The following is a 20,317-nucleotide window of genomic DNA, read 5'->3' as shown; positions in this document are numbered from 1 at the left end:
TTTGATTTGTTTATTCCTCTGTCAATCAAACAAATTGTGCAATGCTATTGGTCAATGCGCACCAAATCCCCGCCCCATTACCGCCCCACGACCACACACCGCTATTTGTGTTAGTGGGTGAGTGCGCCGCGCCCTGACCCCGCCCCTCCAGCCGCGCACCGCGTTCTGATTGGCCTTCTGATGCTTTCCCCGCCTCCCCCTCCCCGATCCGGCGCTTCTATTGGCTCGCTGAGCTCCGAGCGGCGCTGATTGACAGCGCGGCGCTGAGGAGGGAGCGCGGCTATGGAGGCGGTGCGGGCTCAGCGGCTGCAGCCCGGAGTGGGCACCGGGCCCCGCGGGGCTCGGCCCGGCCTCACCGGGGCTCCTGCGGGGCTCGGCCCGGCACCGGCAGCGGGGTCGGGGCTGGGCCCGGGGCTGGGGCTGCCGCCGCCGCCGCCCCCGCTGGGCCTGCAGGGCCCCCCCGCGCCCCCCGGGCCGGGAGCCGGGGCCGTGCCCGGGCCGCCCGCGGTGCTGCGGGAGGCGGTGGAGGCCGTGGTGCGGAGCTTCGCCAAGCACACGCAGGGCTACGGCCGCGGTGAGCGGGGCCGGGGGGAGTCGGGGGTGCCGATAGAGCGGGCTGGGCGGGGGGCGATTGTCCCTTATTCCGTTTTATCACTTTTATTTATTTCCGTGTCCTTTTTCCTTATTTCCTTCTTCACCCCCTTTTCCTTATTTTCGTGTCCATTTTCCTTATTTTTATTCCCCAATTCCTTTCTTCCTCACCCCCTTTTCCTTATTTCCATGCCCCAATTCTTTCTTTCCATGCCCCATTTCCTTCCTTCCTTCCTTCCTTCCTTCCTTCCTTCCTTCCTTCCTTCCTTCCTTCCTTCCTTCCTTCCTTCCTTCCTTCCTTCCTTCCTTCCTTCCTTCCTTCCTTCCTTCCTTCCTTCCTTCCTTCCTTCCTTCCTTCCTTCCTTCCTTCCCCCCAATTCCTCATTCCCACACCCCAATTCCTCATTCCCACACCCCAATTCCTCATTCCCATGCCCCTTTTCCCTCTCTCCACGCCCCAATTCCTCATTCCCGCACCCCAATTCCTCATTCCCGCACCCCAATTCCTCATTCCCATGCCCCTTTTCCCTCTCTCCATGCCCCAATTCCTCATTCCCACACCCCAATTCCTCATTCCCATGCCCCTTTTCCCTCTCTCCACGCCCCAATTCCTCATTCCCGCACCCCAATTCCTCATTCCCGCACCCCAATTCCTCATTCCCGCACCCCAATTCCTCATTCCCATGCCCCTTTTCCCTCTCTCCATGCCCCAATTCCTCATTCCCACACCCCAATTCCTCATTCCCATGCCCCTTTTCCCTCTCTCCACGCCCCAATTCCTCATTCCCGCACCCCAATTCCTCATTCCCGCACCCCAATTCCTCATTCCCGCACCCCAATTCCTCATTCCCATGCCCCTTTTCCCTCTCTCCATGCCCCAATTCCTCATTCCCATGCCCCTTTTCCCTCTCTCCATGCCCCAATTCCTCATTCCCACACCCCAATTCCTCATTCCCATGCCCCTTTTCCCTCTCTCCACGCCCCAATTCCTCATTCCCGCACCCCAATTCCTCATTCCCGCACCCCAATTCCTCATTCCCGCACCCCAATTCCTCATTCCCATGCCCCTTTTCCCTCTCTCCATGCCCCAATTCCTCATTCCCATGCCCCTTTTCCCTCTCTCCATGCCCCAATTCCTCATTCCCATGCCCCTTTTCCCTCTCTCCATGCCCCAATTCCTCATTCCCACACCCCAATTCCTCATTCCCATGCCCCTTTTCCCTCTCTCCATGCCCCAATTCCTCATTCCCGCACCCCAATTCCTCATTCCCGCACCCCAATTCCTCATTCCCATGCCCCTTTTCCCTCTCTCCATGCCCCAATTCCTCATTCCCACACCCCAATTCCTCATTCCCATGCCCCTTTTCCCTCTCTCCACGCCCCAATTCCTCATTCCCGCACCCCAATTCCTCATTCCCGCACCCCAATTCCTCATTCCCGCACCCCAATTCCTCATTCCCATGCCCCTTTTCCCTCTCTCCATGCCCCAATTCCTCATTCCCATGCCCCTTTTCCCTCTCTCCATGCCCCAATTCCTCATTCCCACACCCCAATTCCTCATTCCCATGCCCCTTTTCCCTCTCTCCATGCCCCAATTCCTCATTCCCGCACCCCAATTCCTCATTCCCGCACCCCAATTCCTCATTCCCATGCCCCTTTTCCCTCTCTCCATGCCCCAATTCCTCATTCCCACACCCCAATTCCTCATTCCCATGCCCCTTTTCCCTCTCTCCATGCCCCAATTCCTCATTCCCGCACCCCAATTCCTCATTCCCATGCCCCTTTTCCCTCTCTCCATGCCCCAATTCCTCATTCCCATGCCCCTTTTCCCTCTCTCCATGCCCCAATTCCTCATTCCCATGCCCCTTTTCCCTCTCTCCATGCCCCAATTCCTCATTCCCACACCCCAATTCCTCATTCCCATGCCCCTTTTCCCTCTCTCCATGCCCCAATTCCTCATTCCCGCACCCCAATTCCTCATTCCCACACCCCAATTCCTCATTCCCGCACCCCAATTCCTCATTCCCACACCCCAATTCCTCATTCCCGCACCCCAATTCCTCATTCCCATGCCCCTTTTCCCTCTCCCCGCCGTTCCCCGGGCAGTGAACGTGGTGGAGGCGCTGCAGGAGTTCTGGCAGATGAAGCAATCCCGCGGGGCCGAGCTGCGCAACGGAGCCCTGGTTCTCTACGAGATGGTGCCGGCCGCCAGCCCCCCCTACGTGTGCTATGTCACCCTGCCCGGGGGCAGCTGCTTCGGCAGCTTCCAGGTACCGTCCCCACCCGGGAATGCTCCTACAGGACCCCACCGGCATCGTTTTCCAAATATCTCCTCCCTGTTATGTGTTCTCATCCCTGCATCTGCCTCTAAACCTCTTCAGTTGTAAGGAAATTCTCGGGGAATGCCCCTCCAGGATCCCACCAAGATCGTTTTCCCAAATATCTCCTCCCTGTTATGTGTTCTCATCCCTGATCTGCTTCTTAACCTCTTTAGTTGAAAGGAAATTCCTGGGAAATGCCCCTCCAGAACCCCACCACAATTTCTGAAATATCTCCTCCCTGTTATTTGTTCTCCTCCCTGATCTGCCTCTAAACCTCTTTATTTGTAAGGGAATTCCCGGGGAATGCCCTCCAGGATCCCACCAGCATAATTTCCCAAATATCTCCTCCCTGCTGAGTGTTCTTCTCCCTCCATCTGCCTCTAAACCTCTTTAGTTGCAAGGAGATTTAATTGCAAGTTGCTCCTGGTCTGTAAATCCTCATCAGGTCCCAGTCTAGGAAGATTTGGCTGTGGATTGTGGGGTTTTGGTGTCCTTTACTGCCTGGTCTGGTCACTTACAGATGAGGTAGGAGAGGGGATATCAGGAAAAACTGTTGGATTGGCTGGATCTGATCTTCCTTCTCCTTCCCAGGATTTGATCCTTCCTTCTCCTTCCCAGGATTTGATCCTTTTCCTTCCCAGGATTAAATTAAATTAAATTAATTAATTAATTGAGAATGCAACAGGAGGTTCTGAACCTCTTTTGTTTCTGTCCCAAAATCCTGGAATTTGGGGCAAATTTGGGAACAATTTGGGTCTGAAAAAATGAATTTAATTAAGTAATTGACAGTGCAACGGGAGGTTCTGAACCTCTTTTGGTTCTGTCCCAAAATCCTGGAATTTGGAGGGAATTTGGGAACACTTTGTGTCTGAAAAAATTAATTAAACGAAATTAAATTAATTATTTGAGAAGATTCTGGGAGCTTCTGAACCTCTTTTGGTTCTGTCCCCAAATCCTGGTCGCAGGGAGGAATTTGGGACCACTGAAAAAATTAATTCAATTAAATTTAATTAATAAATTAATTGAGAACACACTGGGTGGTTCTGAACCTCTTTTGGTTCTGTCCCCAAATCCTGATCTGAGAGGGGAATTCGGCAACACTTTGGGCCTGAAAAAACGAATTAAATCAAATTAACCACCAACACTAGGGGCAATTGTGATTCTGGGGGTGCAATTGTGATTCTGGGGGTGCAGTTCTGATTCTGGGGGTGCAATTCCAATTCTGGGGGTGCAATTCCGATTCTGGGGGTGCAATTGTGATTCCGGGGGTACAGTTCTGATTCTGGGGGTGCAATTCCGATTCTGGGGGTGCAATTGTGATCCTGGGGGTGCAATTCCAATTCTTGGGGTGCAGTTCTGATTCTGGGGGTGCAATTGTGATTCTGGGGGTGCAGTTCCGATTCTGGGGGTGCAATTGTGATCCTGGGGGTGCAATTCCAATTCTTGGGGTGCAGTTCTGATTCTGGGGGTGCAATTGTGATTCTGGGGGTGCAGTTCCAATTCTGGGGGTGCAATTGTGATCCTGGGGGTGCAATTCCAATTCTTGGGGTGCAGTTCTGATTCTGGGGGTGCAATTGTGATTCTGGGGGTGCAGTTCCGATTCTGGGGGTGCAATTGTGATTCCGGGGCTACAGTTCCGATTCTGGGGGTGCAATTCCGATTCTGGGGGTGCAATTCCGATTCTGGGGGTGCAGTTGTGATTCTGGGGGTGCAATTCCAATTCTGGGGCTGCAGTTCCGATTCTGGGGGTGCAGTTCTGATTCTGGGGGTGCAGTTCTGATTCTGGGGGTGCAATTCCAATTCTGGGGCTGCAGTTCCGATTCTGGGGGTGCAGTTCTGATTCTGGGGGTGCAATTCCAATTCTGGGGCTGCAGTTCCGATTCTGGGGGTGCAGTTCTGATTCTGGGGGTGCAGTTCTGATTCTGGGGGTGCAATTCCAATTCTGGGGCTGCAGTTCCGATTCTGGGGGTGCCGTTCCCATTCTGGGGCTGCAGTTCCCATTCTGGGGGTGCCATTCCCTCGCTCCCCCCGCTGGTGGTGCTCTGGGGGTGCGCGGGGATCCCGGGGTGTCCCCAGCGTGGCCGTGTGTCCCCAGTTCTGTCCCACCAAGGCCGAGGCGCGCCGCAGCGCCGCCAAGATCGCGCTGATGAACTCCGTGTTCAACGAGCACCCCTCGCGCCGCATCACCGACGACTTCATCGAGAAGAGCGTCTCCGAGGCCCTGGCGTCCTTCAACGTGAGCAGGGGGGCTTGCTTGGTCTTTTTTTGGGTCAGATTGGGCCATTTCCTGACCCTGACGTGGCGTCATTTAGAGGCGGTTTAAAAAGATTTATTCTGTTTTCAGTCTTGTGTGTAGGGTGAGGCAATACAGACAAATGTTGTAATTCACTCCATCGCAATCTGAAGCTAATTATTTCTAATTTCTAAACTTATTTCTAATTTCTAAACTTATTTCTAATTTCATTTTCAGTCTCATGTGTAGGGTGAGGCAATACAGCTGTTATAATTCATGCCCATCACAATCAGAAGCCAAGTATTTCTAATTTCTAAACTTATTTCTAATTTCTAAACTTATTTCCAATTTCTGAACTTATTTCCAATTTCTGAACTTATTTCTAATTTCATTTTCAGTCTCATGTGTAGGGTGAGGCAATACAGCTGTTATAATTCATGCCCATCACAATCAGAAGCCAAGTATTTCTAATTTCTAAACTTCTTTCTAATTTCTAAACTTCTTTCTAATTTCTAAACTTCTTTCTAATTTCTAAGCTTATTTCTAATTTCTAAACTTATTTCCAATTTCTGAACTTATTTCTAGTTGCTTTTTCAGTCTTATGTGTAGGGTGAGGCAATACAGCTGTTATAATTCATGCCCATCACAATCTGAAGCCAAACTATTTCTAATTTCTAAGCTTCTTTCTAATTTCTAAGCTTCTTTCTAATTTCTAAACTTCTTTCTAATTTCTAAACTTATTTCTAATTTCCAGACTTATTTCTAATTTCATTTTCAGTCTCATGTGTATGGTGAGGCAATACAGCTGTTATAATTCATGCCCAGCACAATCAGAAGCCAACTATTTCTAATTTCTAAATTTATTTCTAATTTCTAAGCTTATTTCTAATTTCTAAACTTATTTCCAATTTCTGAACTTAATTCTAGTTGCTTTTTCAGTCTTATGTGTAGGGTGAGGCAATACAGCTGTTATAATTCATGCCCAGCACAATCAGAAGCCAAGTATTTCTAATTTCTAAACTTATTTCTAATTTCTAAGCTTATTTCTAATTTCTAAACTTATTTCTAATTTCCAGACTTTTTTCTAATTTCATTTTCAGTCTCATGTGTAGGGTGAGGCAATACAGATGTTATAATTCATGCCCATCACAATCTGAAACCAAACTATTTCTAATTTCTAAATTTATTTCTAATTTCTAAACTTCTTTCTAATTTCTAAGCTTATTTCTAATTTCCAGACTTATTTCTAATTTCATTTTCAGTCTCTTGTGTAGGATGAGGCAATACAGGTGTTATAATTCATGCCCATCACAATCTGAAACCAAACTATTTCTAATTTCTAAATTTATTTCTAATTTCTAAACTTCTTTCTAATTTCTAAGCTTATTTCTAATTTCCAGACTTATTTCTAATTTCATTTTCAGTCTCTTGTGTAGGATGAGGCAATACAGGTGTTATAATTCATGCCCATCACAATCTGAAACCAAACTATTTCTAATTTCTAAATTTATTTCTAATTTCTAAACTTCTTTCTAATTTCTAAGCTTATTTCTAATTTCCAGACTTATTTCTAATTTCATTTTCAGTCTCTTGTGTAGGATGAGGCAATACAGGTGTTATAATTCATGCCCATCACAATCTGAAACCAAACTATTTCTAATTTCTAAATTTATTTGTAATTTCTAAACTTACTTTTCACTCCATGCAAAACAGATTGTTAAAAACCACCAGCTGCAGGTTATTTTTTCATATTTGGCTGTCATTGTTTATCTCCAGCTCCCCAAAGCTTCCAAAGTCAATTCCGGAAAATGTTATTTCGCTTCTCTCTGCCTGAGCAGGCTGTCGCATCCACACGCGTGGCAGCTCAGCCTGTGCTGCCATCGGGCCCTCCTGGATCCCACTGGGAATTCCAGGGGTGGGAATTCCCAGGGATGGCAGTGGCAGCTCCACAGCTGGGATTTCTCTGCAGGGCAACCGGGAGGAGGCCGATAACCCCAACACCGGGATCGGGGCCTTCCGCTTCATGCTGGAGTCCAACAAGGGGAAATCCATGCTGGAGTTCCAGGTGCTGTGTCCACTTTGTGTCCTCTCCTACCCGGCTCCCACTCCTGGTTTGCTTAAGGGATGTTTGGGTTGGTCTCCCAGGTGTATTTTTATTTATTTTTTTTTTTTCCCCCATGGGAAATTAACTCAGATTTTCCTTCTGATTCTGCTCGGATTTGGGGTAATTCCAGTATTACCCCCTTGGGATTGTTTTACTCACTGTCACTCTGATGTTTCCAAATTGCAGGAATCCAGTTAATTAGTGGGATTCACCCTTAAAAGAGCTCCCACAAGATGGGAAGATATTTCCCCCAAAGACTGGTGGTGGGTTTGGGATGTCATGACCCCAAACCACAACCTGGTATCCCACTGGAATGTGGGAAAAACATCTGGATAATGGGAAGTCTGAGCTGCCGAGGGAAGGTTCTGGAACGTGGATCGAGATTAGAACAGCTAGAAATGGAATATCTGCTCTCATGCAAATACACACATATATAGAATTATGGATATGTGTTATAAATATATTATAGATATAAATATATGTACCTGTATTTGCAAAGCAAATATTCTCTTAGTGACCCTCCCACTTTAGAGAGTCACTGCATTTCATTTTAAATGCAGAATTCCTTAATGAGGTGCCTAAATCACTATATTCTATCATTTTGCTGCTCTGTGTACCACCAGCATTTACGAGAATTTATTCTCATGCATTAAAGAATATTTTATGGTACCCAACCTTCCGAAACGCACAAGTGGAAATCACCCCAGCCCTGAGCAATCCCAGCACATCTGGTGGTTTTATATTTTGTATTTTAAACCCTCCCTCTTGCCATGCCAGGAGCTGATGACAGTTTTCCAGCTGCTGCACTGGAATGGGAGCCTGAAGGCCATGAGGGAGCGTCAGTGCTCGCGCCAGGTGAGTCCAACTCCATCCTGCTGCTCCTTCCCATTCCTGAGCTTCCCCTGAGGCCTTGTGAAGGACAAATGATCCAAACTGATCCAAATCTCAGCCCCAAGAGCATAAACAATGTGGACTGAAGAGAGAAAACAAGGAAAATGGGACTTCAGGTGGTGGAGCTGTAACTGGACGATTAACTCCAATATGCAAATGGATCAAAACTTATAAAAGTGAGAGACCCTGTGACCGGGTGTCCATTTTGTGACCATTTTGGGTCCATTTTGTGACCCACCTTGGGTCCATTTTGTGACACATTTTGGGTTCACTTTGTGACCATTTTGTGGCCCATCTTTGGTCCATTTTGTGACCCATCTTGGGTTCATTTTGGGTCCATCTTGGGTACATTTTGTGACCCATCTTGGGTTCATTTTGGTTCCATTTTGTGACCCATCTTGGGTCCATCTTGGATCCATTTTGTGACCCATCTTGGGTTCATTTTGGGTCCATTTTGTGACCCATCTTGGGTTCATTTTGTGTCCATTTTGTGACCCATCTTGAGTTCGTTTTGGGTCCATCTTGGGTCTATTTTGTGACCCATCTTGGGTTCATTTTGGGTCCTTTTTGTGACCCATCTTGGGTTCATTTTGGGTCCTTTTTGTGACCCATCTTGGGTTCATTTTGGGTCCATTTTGTGACCCATCTTGGGTTCATTTTGGGTCCATCTTGGGTCCATTTAGTGACCATTTTGGGTCCATTTAGTGACCATTTTGGTTCATCCTGGGTGTAGCCCTGCCTGGGCTCCCGCACTGCCCAAGGTGCATCCACTGAGAATACCCTTTTAATAAACCCCTGCTTTATTAATTAACTCTGCCCAACCTCTGTCCTAGCTCGACCTTCACATACCCTCATTCCCTTAAAGTCTCTTCCAAATTCTAACAATTCTATCGCATGCCCATATGGTTTTTTTTTCCCCCCAATTCCAACAATTCTCTGCCTCCCATTCCCGCCAGGAAGTCCTGGCTCACTACTCCCACCGCGCTCTGGACGATGACATCCGAAACCAGATGGCCCTGGACTGGGTGAACCGGGAGCAGAACATTCCGGGCGCCCTTTCCCGGGAGCTGGCGGCCACCGAGCGCGAGCTGGACGAGGCCCGGCTGGCCGGGAAGGAGCTGAGGTTCCACAAGGAGAAGAAGGACATCCTGCTGCTGGCAGCTGGCCAGCTGGGCTCAGCACACTCCTCTGGCTGCTGAACCCCAAAATCCCACCCTTGGTTGGTTGATCCCCAAAAACCCCTTTCCCCAAATCCCAGCCCGTTTGCACATTTAGAGGAAATTTAGGGAAAAAGCTCCTTGAATGGATTTTAGCGATTTCATCCTGGTTTTTAGAGCTTCTCCTCATTCTTCCCTTCAGAGCTCCTTATTCCCCAGGGAACTTTTTACACTCCTCTGGTTGCTGAACCCCAAAATCCCACCCTTGGTTGATCCCCAAAAACCCCTTTCCCCAAATCCCAGCCCGTTTGCACATTTAGAGGAAATTTAGGGAAAAAGCTCCTTGAATGGATTTTAGCGATTTCATCCTGGTTTTTAGAGCTTCTCCTCATTCTTCCCTTCAGAGCTCCTTATTCCCCAGGGAACTTTTTACACTCCTCTGGTTGCTGAACCCCAAAATCCAACCCTTGGTTGATCCCCAAAAACCCCTTTCCCCAAATCCCAGCCCGTTTGCACATTTAGAAGAAGTTTAGGGGAAAAGCTCCTGAATTTAGGGAAAAAGCTCCTGAACGGATTTTAGCATTTTTATCCTGGTTTTAGAGCTGCTTCTCAGCCTCCTCATTCCTCCCTTGAGAACTCCTTATTCCCTAGGGAACTTTTTATTCCCTCATAATCCCCACAGATTTTTTCTTGTCCCTTATTTTCGGGGTTCAGATCCCAGGTTTTGTCCTCTCATCACTCCATCGTTGCTGGAGCAGTTGGGATTCCATGGAATCCAGTGTTTCCTCTGGAAAAACCCATTGGATCCCCTCCCTCCTGCAGCAGAAAGGGATCAATTAGAGCTCCTTGATGAGCTCCTTAATTAAATGAGTGAGTGCCAAGGCGTGCAATATCCAGATTTAATTTTGGAATTAAATCTGGGATCAGCCTGCAGCATTTGGAATTAAATCTGGGATCAGCCTGCAGCATTCCAGGATCTGCAGTTGCCAAACACCAGCATTGGAAGGTTGGAAAAGTTCTTGGAGAGTTTGTGGATGAGGGAGGGATTTGCACTAACCATTCCTTATCCTTTGTATCCATATGGAATTTAGACTATATTTAGCTTTAAAACCCCTTTTATGGCATGGAATTGTTCAAACAGCTCCGAGTCCACCCAAGAAAAAATGTCAATTTATCCATGGAAATTTCCATCTTACTCCCCTTTTCCCCAGCAGACTGGGAGTACAAACTGCATTCCAAGCCAGAATTCCTTTTTCACCCCAGCTTAGAGCTTTTCCCACTTCTCATCCCCTTAAACCCTGCAGATTCCACTGTTCCCACCCTCCTCCTTCCCTCTGCCTGACCACAGGATATTCCAGCAATAATCATTGTTTTAGGATAAAATTGGAATAATTCCATTATCTGTAGGTACCCCATTTTTATATCCACATCCTAACGAGCTTATTTTGGGGGTTTATATATTTTTTATACTTTTTACAAACACTAATAACGTTCAGTGTCGCTGGAAATTTGATTTTAAAAGGGATGGGGGGGGGGGGGGGTTGTTGGGTGTAATTTTCCTGAAATATTGGAAAAATTTGATTTAGGAATAACGTGGAGTTAATCCTGCAATTTATTTTACACCTATGGGAATCCCTGAAGTTCATCCCAGTTCTTCATGCTCCAAATAAATCTGGGAGGACTTTAGGAGTTCCATCACTGTGGAATTAAAAAAAATAAAAATAAAAGGAAAAAAAAAAAACATATTCCATTGCTTGTGGGATCAAGGCGCCAGTTTGGAGGCTCTGGATCTCCGTGGAAGGCGTAAAATTAACAAAATTCAGATTTTCTCAGTATGGGGAAAGTCGTGCTTCTTGTTGAGGCAGTGGAATTATGGGATAAACACTACTGTGGATTTTCTACAATAAACCCAGCGATTTTGGTTAACTTTGGTGCTCTTGCTCATTTTTTGGGGGGGGGGGGGCAGTCGTGCCCAGAAACTGCTTTAAGCCGCGTTGGTGTGTGGGGTTTAAAATTCCCAGGGTTTAAAATTCCCAAGGTTCAAAATTCCCAGGGTTTAAAATTCCCGTGATTCGAACTTCCCGCTGTTCAAAATTCTCGGGGTTCAAAATTCCCGGGGCAAAAAGAACCGCCCCGACCTTCTCAAAATGGCGGACGGGGCTCTTCCGCCCAGCGCCCTTCCCAATATGGCCGCGCCCACGGTTCCGCCACTCTCCCCAATATGGCCGCGCCGGTACTTCCGTCACACTCCCAATATGGCCGCTCCGGTACTTCCGCCCCGTTCCCTCCCACTTCCGGCGCGCTCCCGGCGTGCCCCGCTACTGCCGGCAAGATGGCGGACGTGCTGGATCTTCATGAGGCGGGCGGAGAGGATTTCGCTATGGACGAGGACGGGGACGGTGAGCGCGGGGCTGCGGCGGTACCGCCCGGCCCAGAGCGGCCCCGCCGAGCGATCCGGCCGGGTCCCGGTTCAGCGGAGCCGCTCCCGCCGCCTCCGGCCGCGACGGCCTCAGGGAGAGCCCGGGCCCGGAGCGGGGGTTGCTGTCGGTGCCAGAGGGGGGTCCTGCTCGGTGCTGGGGGCTCACGCCTGTCTCGGGGGGGGTCGTTCCCGGTGTGGGAGATGGGTCCTGCTGTCCGTTCCTGGCCCGGAGGGACTCGGGGAGCCCTGTCCGGCCCCGGGGGTGTCATTCCCGTCACGGGGAGACCGTCCTGGCTTGCCCGGGGGTGGCTCTTTCTGGACCGGGGGGTCCTGCTCGGTCCGGGTGGGATTTTCCCGACCCAGGGACGTCATTCCCAGCCCAGTGGTCATTCCCAGCCCAGTGGTCATTCCCAGCCCAGTGGTCATTCCCAGCCCAGGGGTCATTCCCAGCCCAGTGGTCATTCCTAGGGGGTCATTCCCAGCCCGGGGTTCCTGCCCAGCCCAGGGGGTCGCTCCCAACCCAGGGGTCATTCCCAGCCCTTCCCTTCCCAGTGGTCATTCCCAGCCCAGTGGTCATTCCTAGGGGGTCATTCCCAGCCCAGTGGTCGTTCCCAGCCAGGGGTGATTCCAAGCCCAGTGGTCATTCCAGTCCCAGTGGTCATTCCCAGGGGGGTCATTCCCACCCCAGTGGTCATTCCCAGCCCCTCCCAGCCAGGTTGAGGGGTCCCTCTCAGGGATATCCTTCCCATCCCAGGGGGGTCATTCCCATCCCAGGGGGATCATTCCCACCCCAGTGGTCATTCCAATCCCAGTGGTCATTCCCAGGGGGGTCATTCCCAGTCTAGGGTCATTCCCATCCCAGGGGGGTCATTCCCAGGGGGATCATTCCCACCCCAGTGGTCATTCCCATCCCAGGGGGGTCATTCCCACCCCAGTGGTCATTCCAATCCCAATGGTCATTCCCAGGGGGGTCATTCCCAGTCTAGGGTCATTCCCATCCCAGTGGTCATTCCCACCCCAGTGGTCATTCCAATCCCAATGGTCATTCCCAGGGGGGGTCATTCCCAGTCTAGGGTCATTCCCATCCCAGTGGTCATTCCCAGGGGGATCATTCCCAGTTTAGGGTCATTCCCATCCCAGGGGGGTCATTCCCACCCCAGTGGTCATTCCCATCCCAGGGGGGGTCATTCCCAGGGGGGTCATTCCCACCCCAGGGTCATCCCCAGCCCCTCCCAGCCAGGCTGAGGGGTCCCATCCCTCTCTGGGGGTCTCCCTGCTCCTGCTGGCCCCATGACCCCCATTTCCCACAGAGAGCATCCACAAGCTGAAAGAGAAGGCCAAGAAGCGGAAGGGCCGCGGCTTCGGCTCAGGTGAGACCCCCCAGAACACCCCCAGAGCCCTTCCCCGGCCCTCTGGGTGACCCCTGAAGTTTGGGGCTCCCGTTCTTCCCCCCGTTTTTGTTTCCCCAGAGGAAGGATCCCGCGCCCGGGTGCGCGAAGATTACGACAGCGTGGAGCAGGACGGGGACGAGCCGGGGCCACAGAGATGTGAGGGGACACTGGGGACCTGCGGGGCTCTCAGGGCGCTGGGACAGTCCCTTCCCTCAATCCAAGGATTTATTTTAGGCTGGGAAAATCCCTTCCCTTCCCTTTCCCTTCCCTTCCCCTTCCCTTCCCCTTCCCTTCCCTTCCCTTCCTTCCCTTCCCTTCCCTTCCCTTCCCTTCCCTTCCCTTCCCTTCCCTTCCCTTCCCTTCCCTTCCCTTCCCTTCCCTTCCCTTCCCTTCCCTTCCCTTCCCTTCCCTTCCCTTCCCTTCCCTTCCCTCTTTCCTAAACTTTCCTTCCCAAAATTTCTCTCATTCCCAGGATTTATTTTAGGCTGGGACCTTCCTTTCCCTTTCCCTTTCCCTTTCCCTTTCCCTTTCCCTTTCCTTTTCCCTTTCCCTTTCCCTTTCCCTTTCCCTTTCCCTTTTTCTGCTTCCCAGGGTTTATTTTAGGCTGGGACTATCCCTTCCCTCGTTGCCAAGATTTAATTTAGACTGGGACAATCCTTTCCCTTCTCTCGTTTCCAGGATTTAATTTATGTTGGGATAAATTTTCTTCCCTTCCTTTATTCCCAGGATCTCTTCCCTTCCCCTCCCCACGATTTATTTTAGGTGGGACAACCTCTTCCCTCTTTCCTAGGATTTATTTCTTCAGGCTGGGAAAATCCCTTCCCTCATTCCCAGGCTGGAACAATCACTTCCCTCCCCTTTTCATTCCCAGCATTTATTTTAGGCTGGGATAACTCCTCCCCTCATTCCCAGGATTTATTTTAGGGCAAACCCCAGCTCCAAATCCCCTTTCCCAAAGTGGAAATGAGGGAATCTGGGGGAGATTTTCCTTCCTAAGAGCCCCATGGCATCCCAAATGTCCCCAGGGGCACTTTCCCCATGGGAAATGGGATCTGGATTTGGGTTCAGCCCTGCTGGGATCAGCTTTCCCCAACCTCACCCAGGATTTGGGGATTTTGGACATTCATCTCCCTTTCCTAGCTGAAAAAGGAGTGATTTTGGGGTGACAAACCCCAAACTGGGGACCCAGCACAGCAAGAAAGAAGGATTAAGGCCACGCTGGGATGATTCTTCCCCACTTTCCCAGCATCAGCCCCCAAATCTCACCTGCCCCCAAACCTCACAAGGATTTTGGGGTGCAAGTCTGCATTCCCAGCCCTGTAACCCCAGTTTTCCCTGCCCAGCCGTGGAGGGCTGGATCCTGTTTGTGACAGGGGTGCACGAGGAGGCCACGGAGGAGGACGTGCACGACAGATTCGCCGAGTTTGGGGAGATCAAAAACATCCACCTGAACCTGGACCGGCGCACTGGCTACCTCAAGGTGAGGAGGGGGCGCTTTTGGGGACCCCCCCCAAGCTCCAGCTCAGCCTCCAGGGTATGAGGTGCCAGGGGGGCACCCCAGTTCTGGGGGTTATGGGGGTATCTGCAGCTCAGCTTTGATTTATTGGGAGGTCCCTGCACCCCAAAAGCCAAAATTGAGCTGGGGGTTGGGGTGGGAGCTGGATTCCCCCAATGCCAGGGGGCATTCCCAGTCCTGAATCTGGGGTGTCAGGGGGTCTGTGCATCCCAAATTTGAGTTCCCCTGGTGTCTGGGCTCATTCCCAATCCTGAACCTAAGGTATCAGGGCGTGTGTGCACCCCAAACCTGAGCTGGGAGTTGCCCTGCTTTCTGGGTTCATTCTCAATCCTAAACCCAGGATATCAGGGGGTCTGTGCACCCCAAACCCGAGCTGGGAATTCCCAATGTCTGGGGGGGCATTCCCAATCCTAAATCTGGGGTCTCAGGGGGTCTGTGCACCCCAAATCTGAGCTGGGAGTTCCTCTGATGTCCAGGTTCATTCCCAATCCTAAACCTGGGGTGTTAAGGGGTTTGTGCACCCCAAATCTGAGCTGGGAGTTCCTCTGATGTCCAGGTTCATTCCCAATCCTAAACCTGGGGTGTTAAGGGGTTTGTGCACCCCAAGTCTGAGCTGGGAGTTCCTCTGATGTCCAGGTTCATTCCCAATCCTAAACCTGGGGTGTTAAGGGGTTTGTGCACCCCAAATCTGAGCTGGGAGTTCCTCTGATGTCCAGGTTCATTCCCAATCCTAAACCTGGGGTGTTAAGGGGTTTGTGCACCCCAAATCTGAGCTGGGAGTTCCTCTGATGTCCAGGTTCATTCCCAATCCTAAACCTGGGGTGTTAAGGGGTTTGTGCACCCCAAGTCTGAGCTGGGAGTTCCCCCAGTGCCTGTGTCATTCCCAATCCTAAACCTGGGGCTTTGGGGGTCTGTGCACCCCAAATCTGAGTTTCCCTGGTGCCTGTGTCATTCCAAATCCTAAACCTGGGGCTTTGGGGGTCTGTGCACCCCAAATCTGAGTTTCTCTGGTGCCTGTGTCATTCCAAATCCTAAACCTGGGGTGTTAAGGGGTCCGTGCACCCCAAACCTGCGTTCCCCTGGTGTCTGTCCCGTTCCCGATCCTAATCCCAGGCTGTCGGGGGGTCTGTGCACCCCAAGGCCGAGTTCCCCTGGCTCCTGTCCCGTTGCCAACCCCGCTGTGCCCCGTTGCTGCCAGGGTTACACGCTGGTGGAGTACGAGACGTACAAGGAGGCGCAGGCGGCCATGGAGGGGCTCAACGGGCAGGAGCTCATGGGGCAGCCGGTCAGCGTGGACTGGTGCTTCGTCAGGGGCCCCCCCAAGGGCAAGAGGAGGTGAGGAAACCCTGGGAGCTCCGGGGAGCTCCAGGGAATTCCAGGAGCTGGCAATGGGAGGGAGGTGTGGGCGAGGGGAATGGGGGAATTCCTGCGCACCGTTCCGGGGGTGGCGGGGTTAAAATAGGGATAAACACCCCCAAAATGGTCTTCTCCTGCGCTTCTTCCTTCCCTCTTCTTTCTCCCATTCCCTGTATCCTTTTCTCTCCCTTTTCCCTTTCTTTTGCCCTATTTCGTGTACCCTTTTCCCTCTCGTTTCCCATATTTCTTGTACCTTTTCCCTTCCCTTTTCCCTCCCTTTCCCCCATTTCCTATTCCCCTTTTCTTGTCCCTTTCCCCATTTCCTGTACCCTTTTCCTTCTTCTTTCCCTATTCCCCATATCCTTTTCCCTCCCTTTTCCCTTTCCTTTCTCCCATTTCCTGTACTCTTTTCTCTCTCCTTTCCTCCATTTCCTGTACCCTTTTCCCTCTCCTTTCCCATATTTCTTGTACCTTTTCCCCTCCCTTTTTCCCTTTCTTTTCCCCTATTTCCCGTACCCTTTTCCCCGCCTTTTCCTTTTCCCCATTTCCTGTACTCTTTCCTTCTCCTTTTCTCCATTTCCTTTCCCCTTTTCCCTCTCCTTTCCCCTTTTTCCTCCCTTTTTCCTTTCCTTTCCCCTTTCCCTCCCTTTTTCCTCTTTCCTCCCTCTTCTTTCTCTTTTCCCTTTTCTTCCTTTACATTCCCCATTCCCTTACCCTCTTTTCCCTTTTCCCCTCCCTCCCCTTTCCTTCCCTTTCCCCCTTTACATTCCCCATTCCCTCACCCTTTTTTTCCCTTTTTTTTCCCCTTTTTCCCCTTTTTTTCCCCTTTCCCTTCCCCACTTTTCCCTCTTTCCCAGGGGCGGCCGCCGGCGGAGCCGCAGCCCGGACCGGCGCCGCCGATGATGGATCCAAACCTCCTCCCATTGATGTTCCACCTCCAAACTGGTGGCAAACTGGGCAAACTGGGCTCTGTACACAGCCTGGAGGAGCCAAGCCAGCTCCAGCCCCCGGGGAAATGTGGGTTTTATGGAATTTTATTGTTTTCAAAGGACAAGTATGAGGGAAGCAGCAGTTTCGGAGGGTTGGGGGGGATTTCCCTTGGGTTTGGGGGGATCCCTCCCAGCTCCCCATCCCAGAATATCCTGGGAGGTTTTTTTTTTTTTTCCATGCTCCAGGCAAATGGTTTCTGAATCTCCCATGGTATTTATCCCACTGGGCATTCCTTGTTTTGTGTCAAATAACAAGATTTTGTCTAAGTTTGTCTTCTTGTTCTTTGTCCTTCATTAAAGCTCCCGTGCCCCTTTCCCTAAAATCCTTTTCCATCCAAGCTGCTGGATCCCCAAGGATCCTGGGGATCCCTCCCAACCTGGCAGTAGAACAACTCAGATCTCAAAAAAACCTCTTTTTTTTTTCCCTTAAAACTGAGATTGGGATGCAACAGCTGTGCCCCCAACCCCACAGATGTGCCCACCACCCCTCACTCACATCCACTGAGCTACACTGGGGCCTTTAACGCCAACCCTGGGGGAAAAAGCTGCTGGGAGGATGAGGCAGGAGCAGGAGGGGGATCCTGGGGGGGCCCTGGCAGTTGGGGTGCGCCCACCAGCTCCCCAAACTGGGGCTCGTGCAGTTTGTGCCGACAGAGGAATGCAACAATTGACCCTCAGCAGGGTTCAGAGCAGGGCCAGGCTTTCCCCAAGGGGTCCTGGCCTTGAGGGGGGGGGGTCCCTAAGAGCCAGGCTCGGGTCCCAGCCCCCCGCAGAAAGCGCCGAGGTTCCGCAGCGCCTCCGGCTGCATGGAGTGGCGGCGGAGCAGCGCTCGGGGCGGCAGCGGCGGCAGCAGCCCCGCCCGGCCCGGGGGCTCCGGCGGGACCGTCCCGGAGCCGCGGCGCTCCAGCAGCCCCGCCGGGTGCCGCAGCGGCCCGGGAGCGCTACCGAGCTCGGGGTTAGCGGGGTCCCGGCGTAAGGGTTTGCCCCGTGGAGGATCGGGGGGAACCCAGCGCCCCGGGGCGGGCACGGGGGGCACCCGCTCTGCCCAGGCGGCTCCGGGCAGCCCCGAGACATCGCGTCCCTCCACGCTGTGCCGGCGGGGGCGCAGCCGCAGCCCCTCCAGCCCTGCTGCCAGCTGCTCCTGAGGGCCCGATGTCCCTTCAGGAGAACCCCACGACCCTTCCGAGGGTCCCCGCGTCCCCTCCGGGTGTCCCCGTATCTCATCTAAAGCTCTCCGTGCTCCCTCTGCGGGTCCCTGCGGCCCCTCCGAGTGTCCCCCCCGCATCCCCGCCACCGCCAGCCCCCACGGCTCCGAGTTGAGCCTCTTCAGCTGCCGCTTGGGCCCGGCCCGGGCCGGTTCCGGAGCGGCGGGAGGGAAGCGGAACACATCGCGCTCCTCATCCCTCCCGCCGGCGCCCGGCGACGCCGCCGCCGCCCGCACCTGCACCTGCGACGGGGACGCGCACAGAGCGGGCGAGGGCGGCGAGTTCAGGTACTGCCGGGTGGTCTTGGTGCCTCGGGGCGACGTGGCCGAGGTGATGATGATGACATCGCGGCCTCGCTCCCGACACGCGTCCAGCAGCACCTGCAGCGTCTCCCGGTCCCCCCGCTCCAGGGCGTAAACCAGCGCCGAGCCCCCGCCGTAATCGCGGGCGCTGGGGTCGGCGCCGTGGGCGAGCAGCGTGGCGACCACGGCGGGGCCGGCTCGCTCGGCACACGCGTGCATCAGCGCGGTTTTGCCCGCCTTGTCGGGGATGTTGGGGTCGGCGCCGTTCTCCAGCAGGTACTGAACCATCCGCGGCTGCTCGGGGGGCTCGGCGTAGCCCGCCCGGCACGCCGCCATCAGCGGCGTGGTGCCCGCCGCGTTGCCCTCGTTGATGTAGGCTCCCCCTTCGAGCAGCAGGCGGGTCAGGCGGAATTTCCCCTGGGAGACGGCGCGGAGCAGCGCCGAGCCCTCGGCCGGGATCATGGGGAGCGCCCCCGGGGGCACCGCGGCGCTGGGCATGGCCGGGCTCACGGCGGGTGCGGGTGGCGCTCGCTTACTGCGAGGGGAGAGGGTGCGCTGAGACCCCCAAAGCTCCAGGATGGGGTGTCCCCTCTCCCTGCCTCAGTTTCCACACTAAATGAGGGTTCCCGAGCTCGCCAGGCTGTGCCTGCACCCCCAAACCCCATTCCTCAAATGCTTTCCTGCGCCCCCTCCTCATCCTCCTCTCTCTCCTCCCTTTGCCCCACCTGATTCTCCTGCCCACAGCGCCATCCCTGCCCGTACCCCCATCCCTGCCGGTACCCCCATCCCTGCCGGTACCCCATCCCTGCCGGTATCCCCATCCCTGCCCGGTACCCCCATCCCTGCCCGGTACCCCCATCCCTGCCCGGTACCCCCCATCCCTGCCCGTACCCCCATCCCTGCCGGTACCCCCATCCCTGCCCGGTATCCCCATCCCTGCCCGGTACCCCCATCCCTGCCCGGTACCCCCATCCCTGCCCGTACCCCCATCTCTGCCGGTACCCCCATCCTGCCCGTACCCCCATCCCTGCCCGTACCCCCATCCTGCCCGTACCCCCATCCTGCCGGTACCCCATCCCTGCCCGGTACCCCCATCTCTGCCCACACCCCATTATTCCCGGTACCCCATTATACCCGGTACCCCCATCCTTCCCGGTACCCCATTTTTCCTGGTACCCCCATCCTTCCCGGTACCCCCATCCCCACCGGTACCCCCCACTGCTGCTCACACCCCATCCCCACCGGCGCCCCCATCCCCGCCCGCCCGGTTCCCATGGCGACAGCCGCTCATCCCGCTCCGACCAGCCGGTAAAACGGGAGAAAACCCTCCCGGTCCCCTCCGTGAGACGCCCCCGAGCCCGGGACCCGGGGGGCCGTCCCCTTACCCCCCCATTCTCAGCGGGGACCCCCCCATCCCACCCCTCTCCATCCCCGTTTTACCGTGCCAACCGGCGCGTGGGCTCGCTCGTCCCGGTTCCCGCGGCCCCGGGGACGGGGCTGTCGGGGACAGCGGCCCGTGGCCGCCATCCCGGCCTGCCGCCGGTGAGGCGGGGGCGGCGGGAGGTGCTGTGGAGGGTCCCCCCCCTCCCGCAGCGCTATTTTTGGCAGCTGCGGGCGCGGGGGGGGGGGGGGGGGGCTGGAGCGGGATGAATCAGCCACGGCGCATCCAGAGCCCGGCCCTGCGTGGGAGTGACGGGGGGGGGATCGGGGGTTGGGGGGCACCGGGGGCTCTCGGGGGGCAGCGGGAGCGGGGGGCAGAGCCCAGCAGGACCGGGGGGCAGCGGGAATGGGGGGGCTGAGGGCCCTGGAGCATCGGAAACTGGGGGAGTACAAGGGGGTAGG

General features: G+C 53.8%; 3 protein-coding genes across 3 annotated transcripts; 2 read left to right on the top strand and 1 right to left on the bottom strand.

The window, feature by feature from the left end:
* The first annotated feature begins 282 nt into the window (after positions 1 to 282).
* On the top strand, positions 283 to 11,223 carry LIX1L (limb and CNS expressed 1 like). The gene is made up of 6 exons (XM_059490319.1): positions 283 to 574; positions 2,698 to 2,861; positions 5,008 to 5,148; positions 7,115 to 7,210; positions 8,027 to 8,104; positions 9,097 to 11,223. The coding sequence occupies exons 1-6, from the start codon at positions 283 to 285 to the stop codon at positions 9,337 to 9,339; spliced, it is 1,014 nt and encodes a 337-aa protein (XP_059346302.1). The 3' UTR covers positions 9,340 to 11,223.
* A 394-nt stretch (positions 11,224 to 11,617) lies between these two features.
* On the top strand, positions 11,618 to 17,235 carry RBM8A (RNA binding motif protein 8A). Its single transcript, XM_059490347.1, has 6 exons — positions 11,618 to 11,696; positions 13,027 to 13,086; positions 13,186 to 13,263; positions 14,451 to 14,587; positions 15,822 to 15,958; positions 16,837 to 17,235. The coding sequence occupies exons 1-6, from the start codon at positions 11,630 to 11,632 to the stop codon at positions 16,880 to 16,882; spliced, it is 525 nt and encodes a 174-aa protein (XP_059346330.1). The 5' UTR covers positions 11,618 to 11,629; the 3' UTR covers positions 16,883 to 17,235.
* ANKRD34A (ankyrin repeat domain 34A) lies at positions 16,998 to 20,080 on the bottom strand. Its single transcript, XM_059490310.1, has 2 exons — positions 19,916 to 20,080; positions 16,998 to 19,010 (listed from the first exon to the last, which is right to left on the bottom strand). The coding sequence occupies exon 2, from the start codon at positions 18,971 to 18,973 to the stop codon at positions 17,708 to 17,710; it is 1,266 nt and encodes a 421-aa protein (XP_059346293.1). The 5' UTR covers positions 18,974 to 19,010; positions 19,916 to 20,080; the 3' UTR covers positions 16,998 to 17,707.
* Between the last annotated feature and the right edge of the window lie 237 nt (positions 20,081 to 20,317).

This window comes from Ammospiza nelsoni, chromosome 28 (assembly GCF_027579445.1).
Source record: "Ammospiza nelsoni isolate bAmmNel1 chromosome 28, bAmmNel1.pri, whole genome shotgun sequence".
In the NCBI taxonomy this organism is placed as follows: domain Eukaryota; kingdom Metazoa; phylum Chordata; class Aves; order Passeriformes; family Passerellidae; genus Ammospiza; species Ammospiza nelsoni.
Note: the sequence above shows the minus strand (reverse complement) of the source record. Positions and strands in the feature narration are given on the sequence as shown.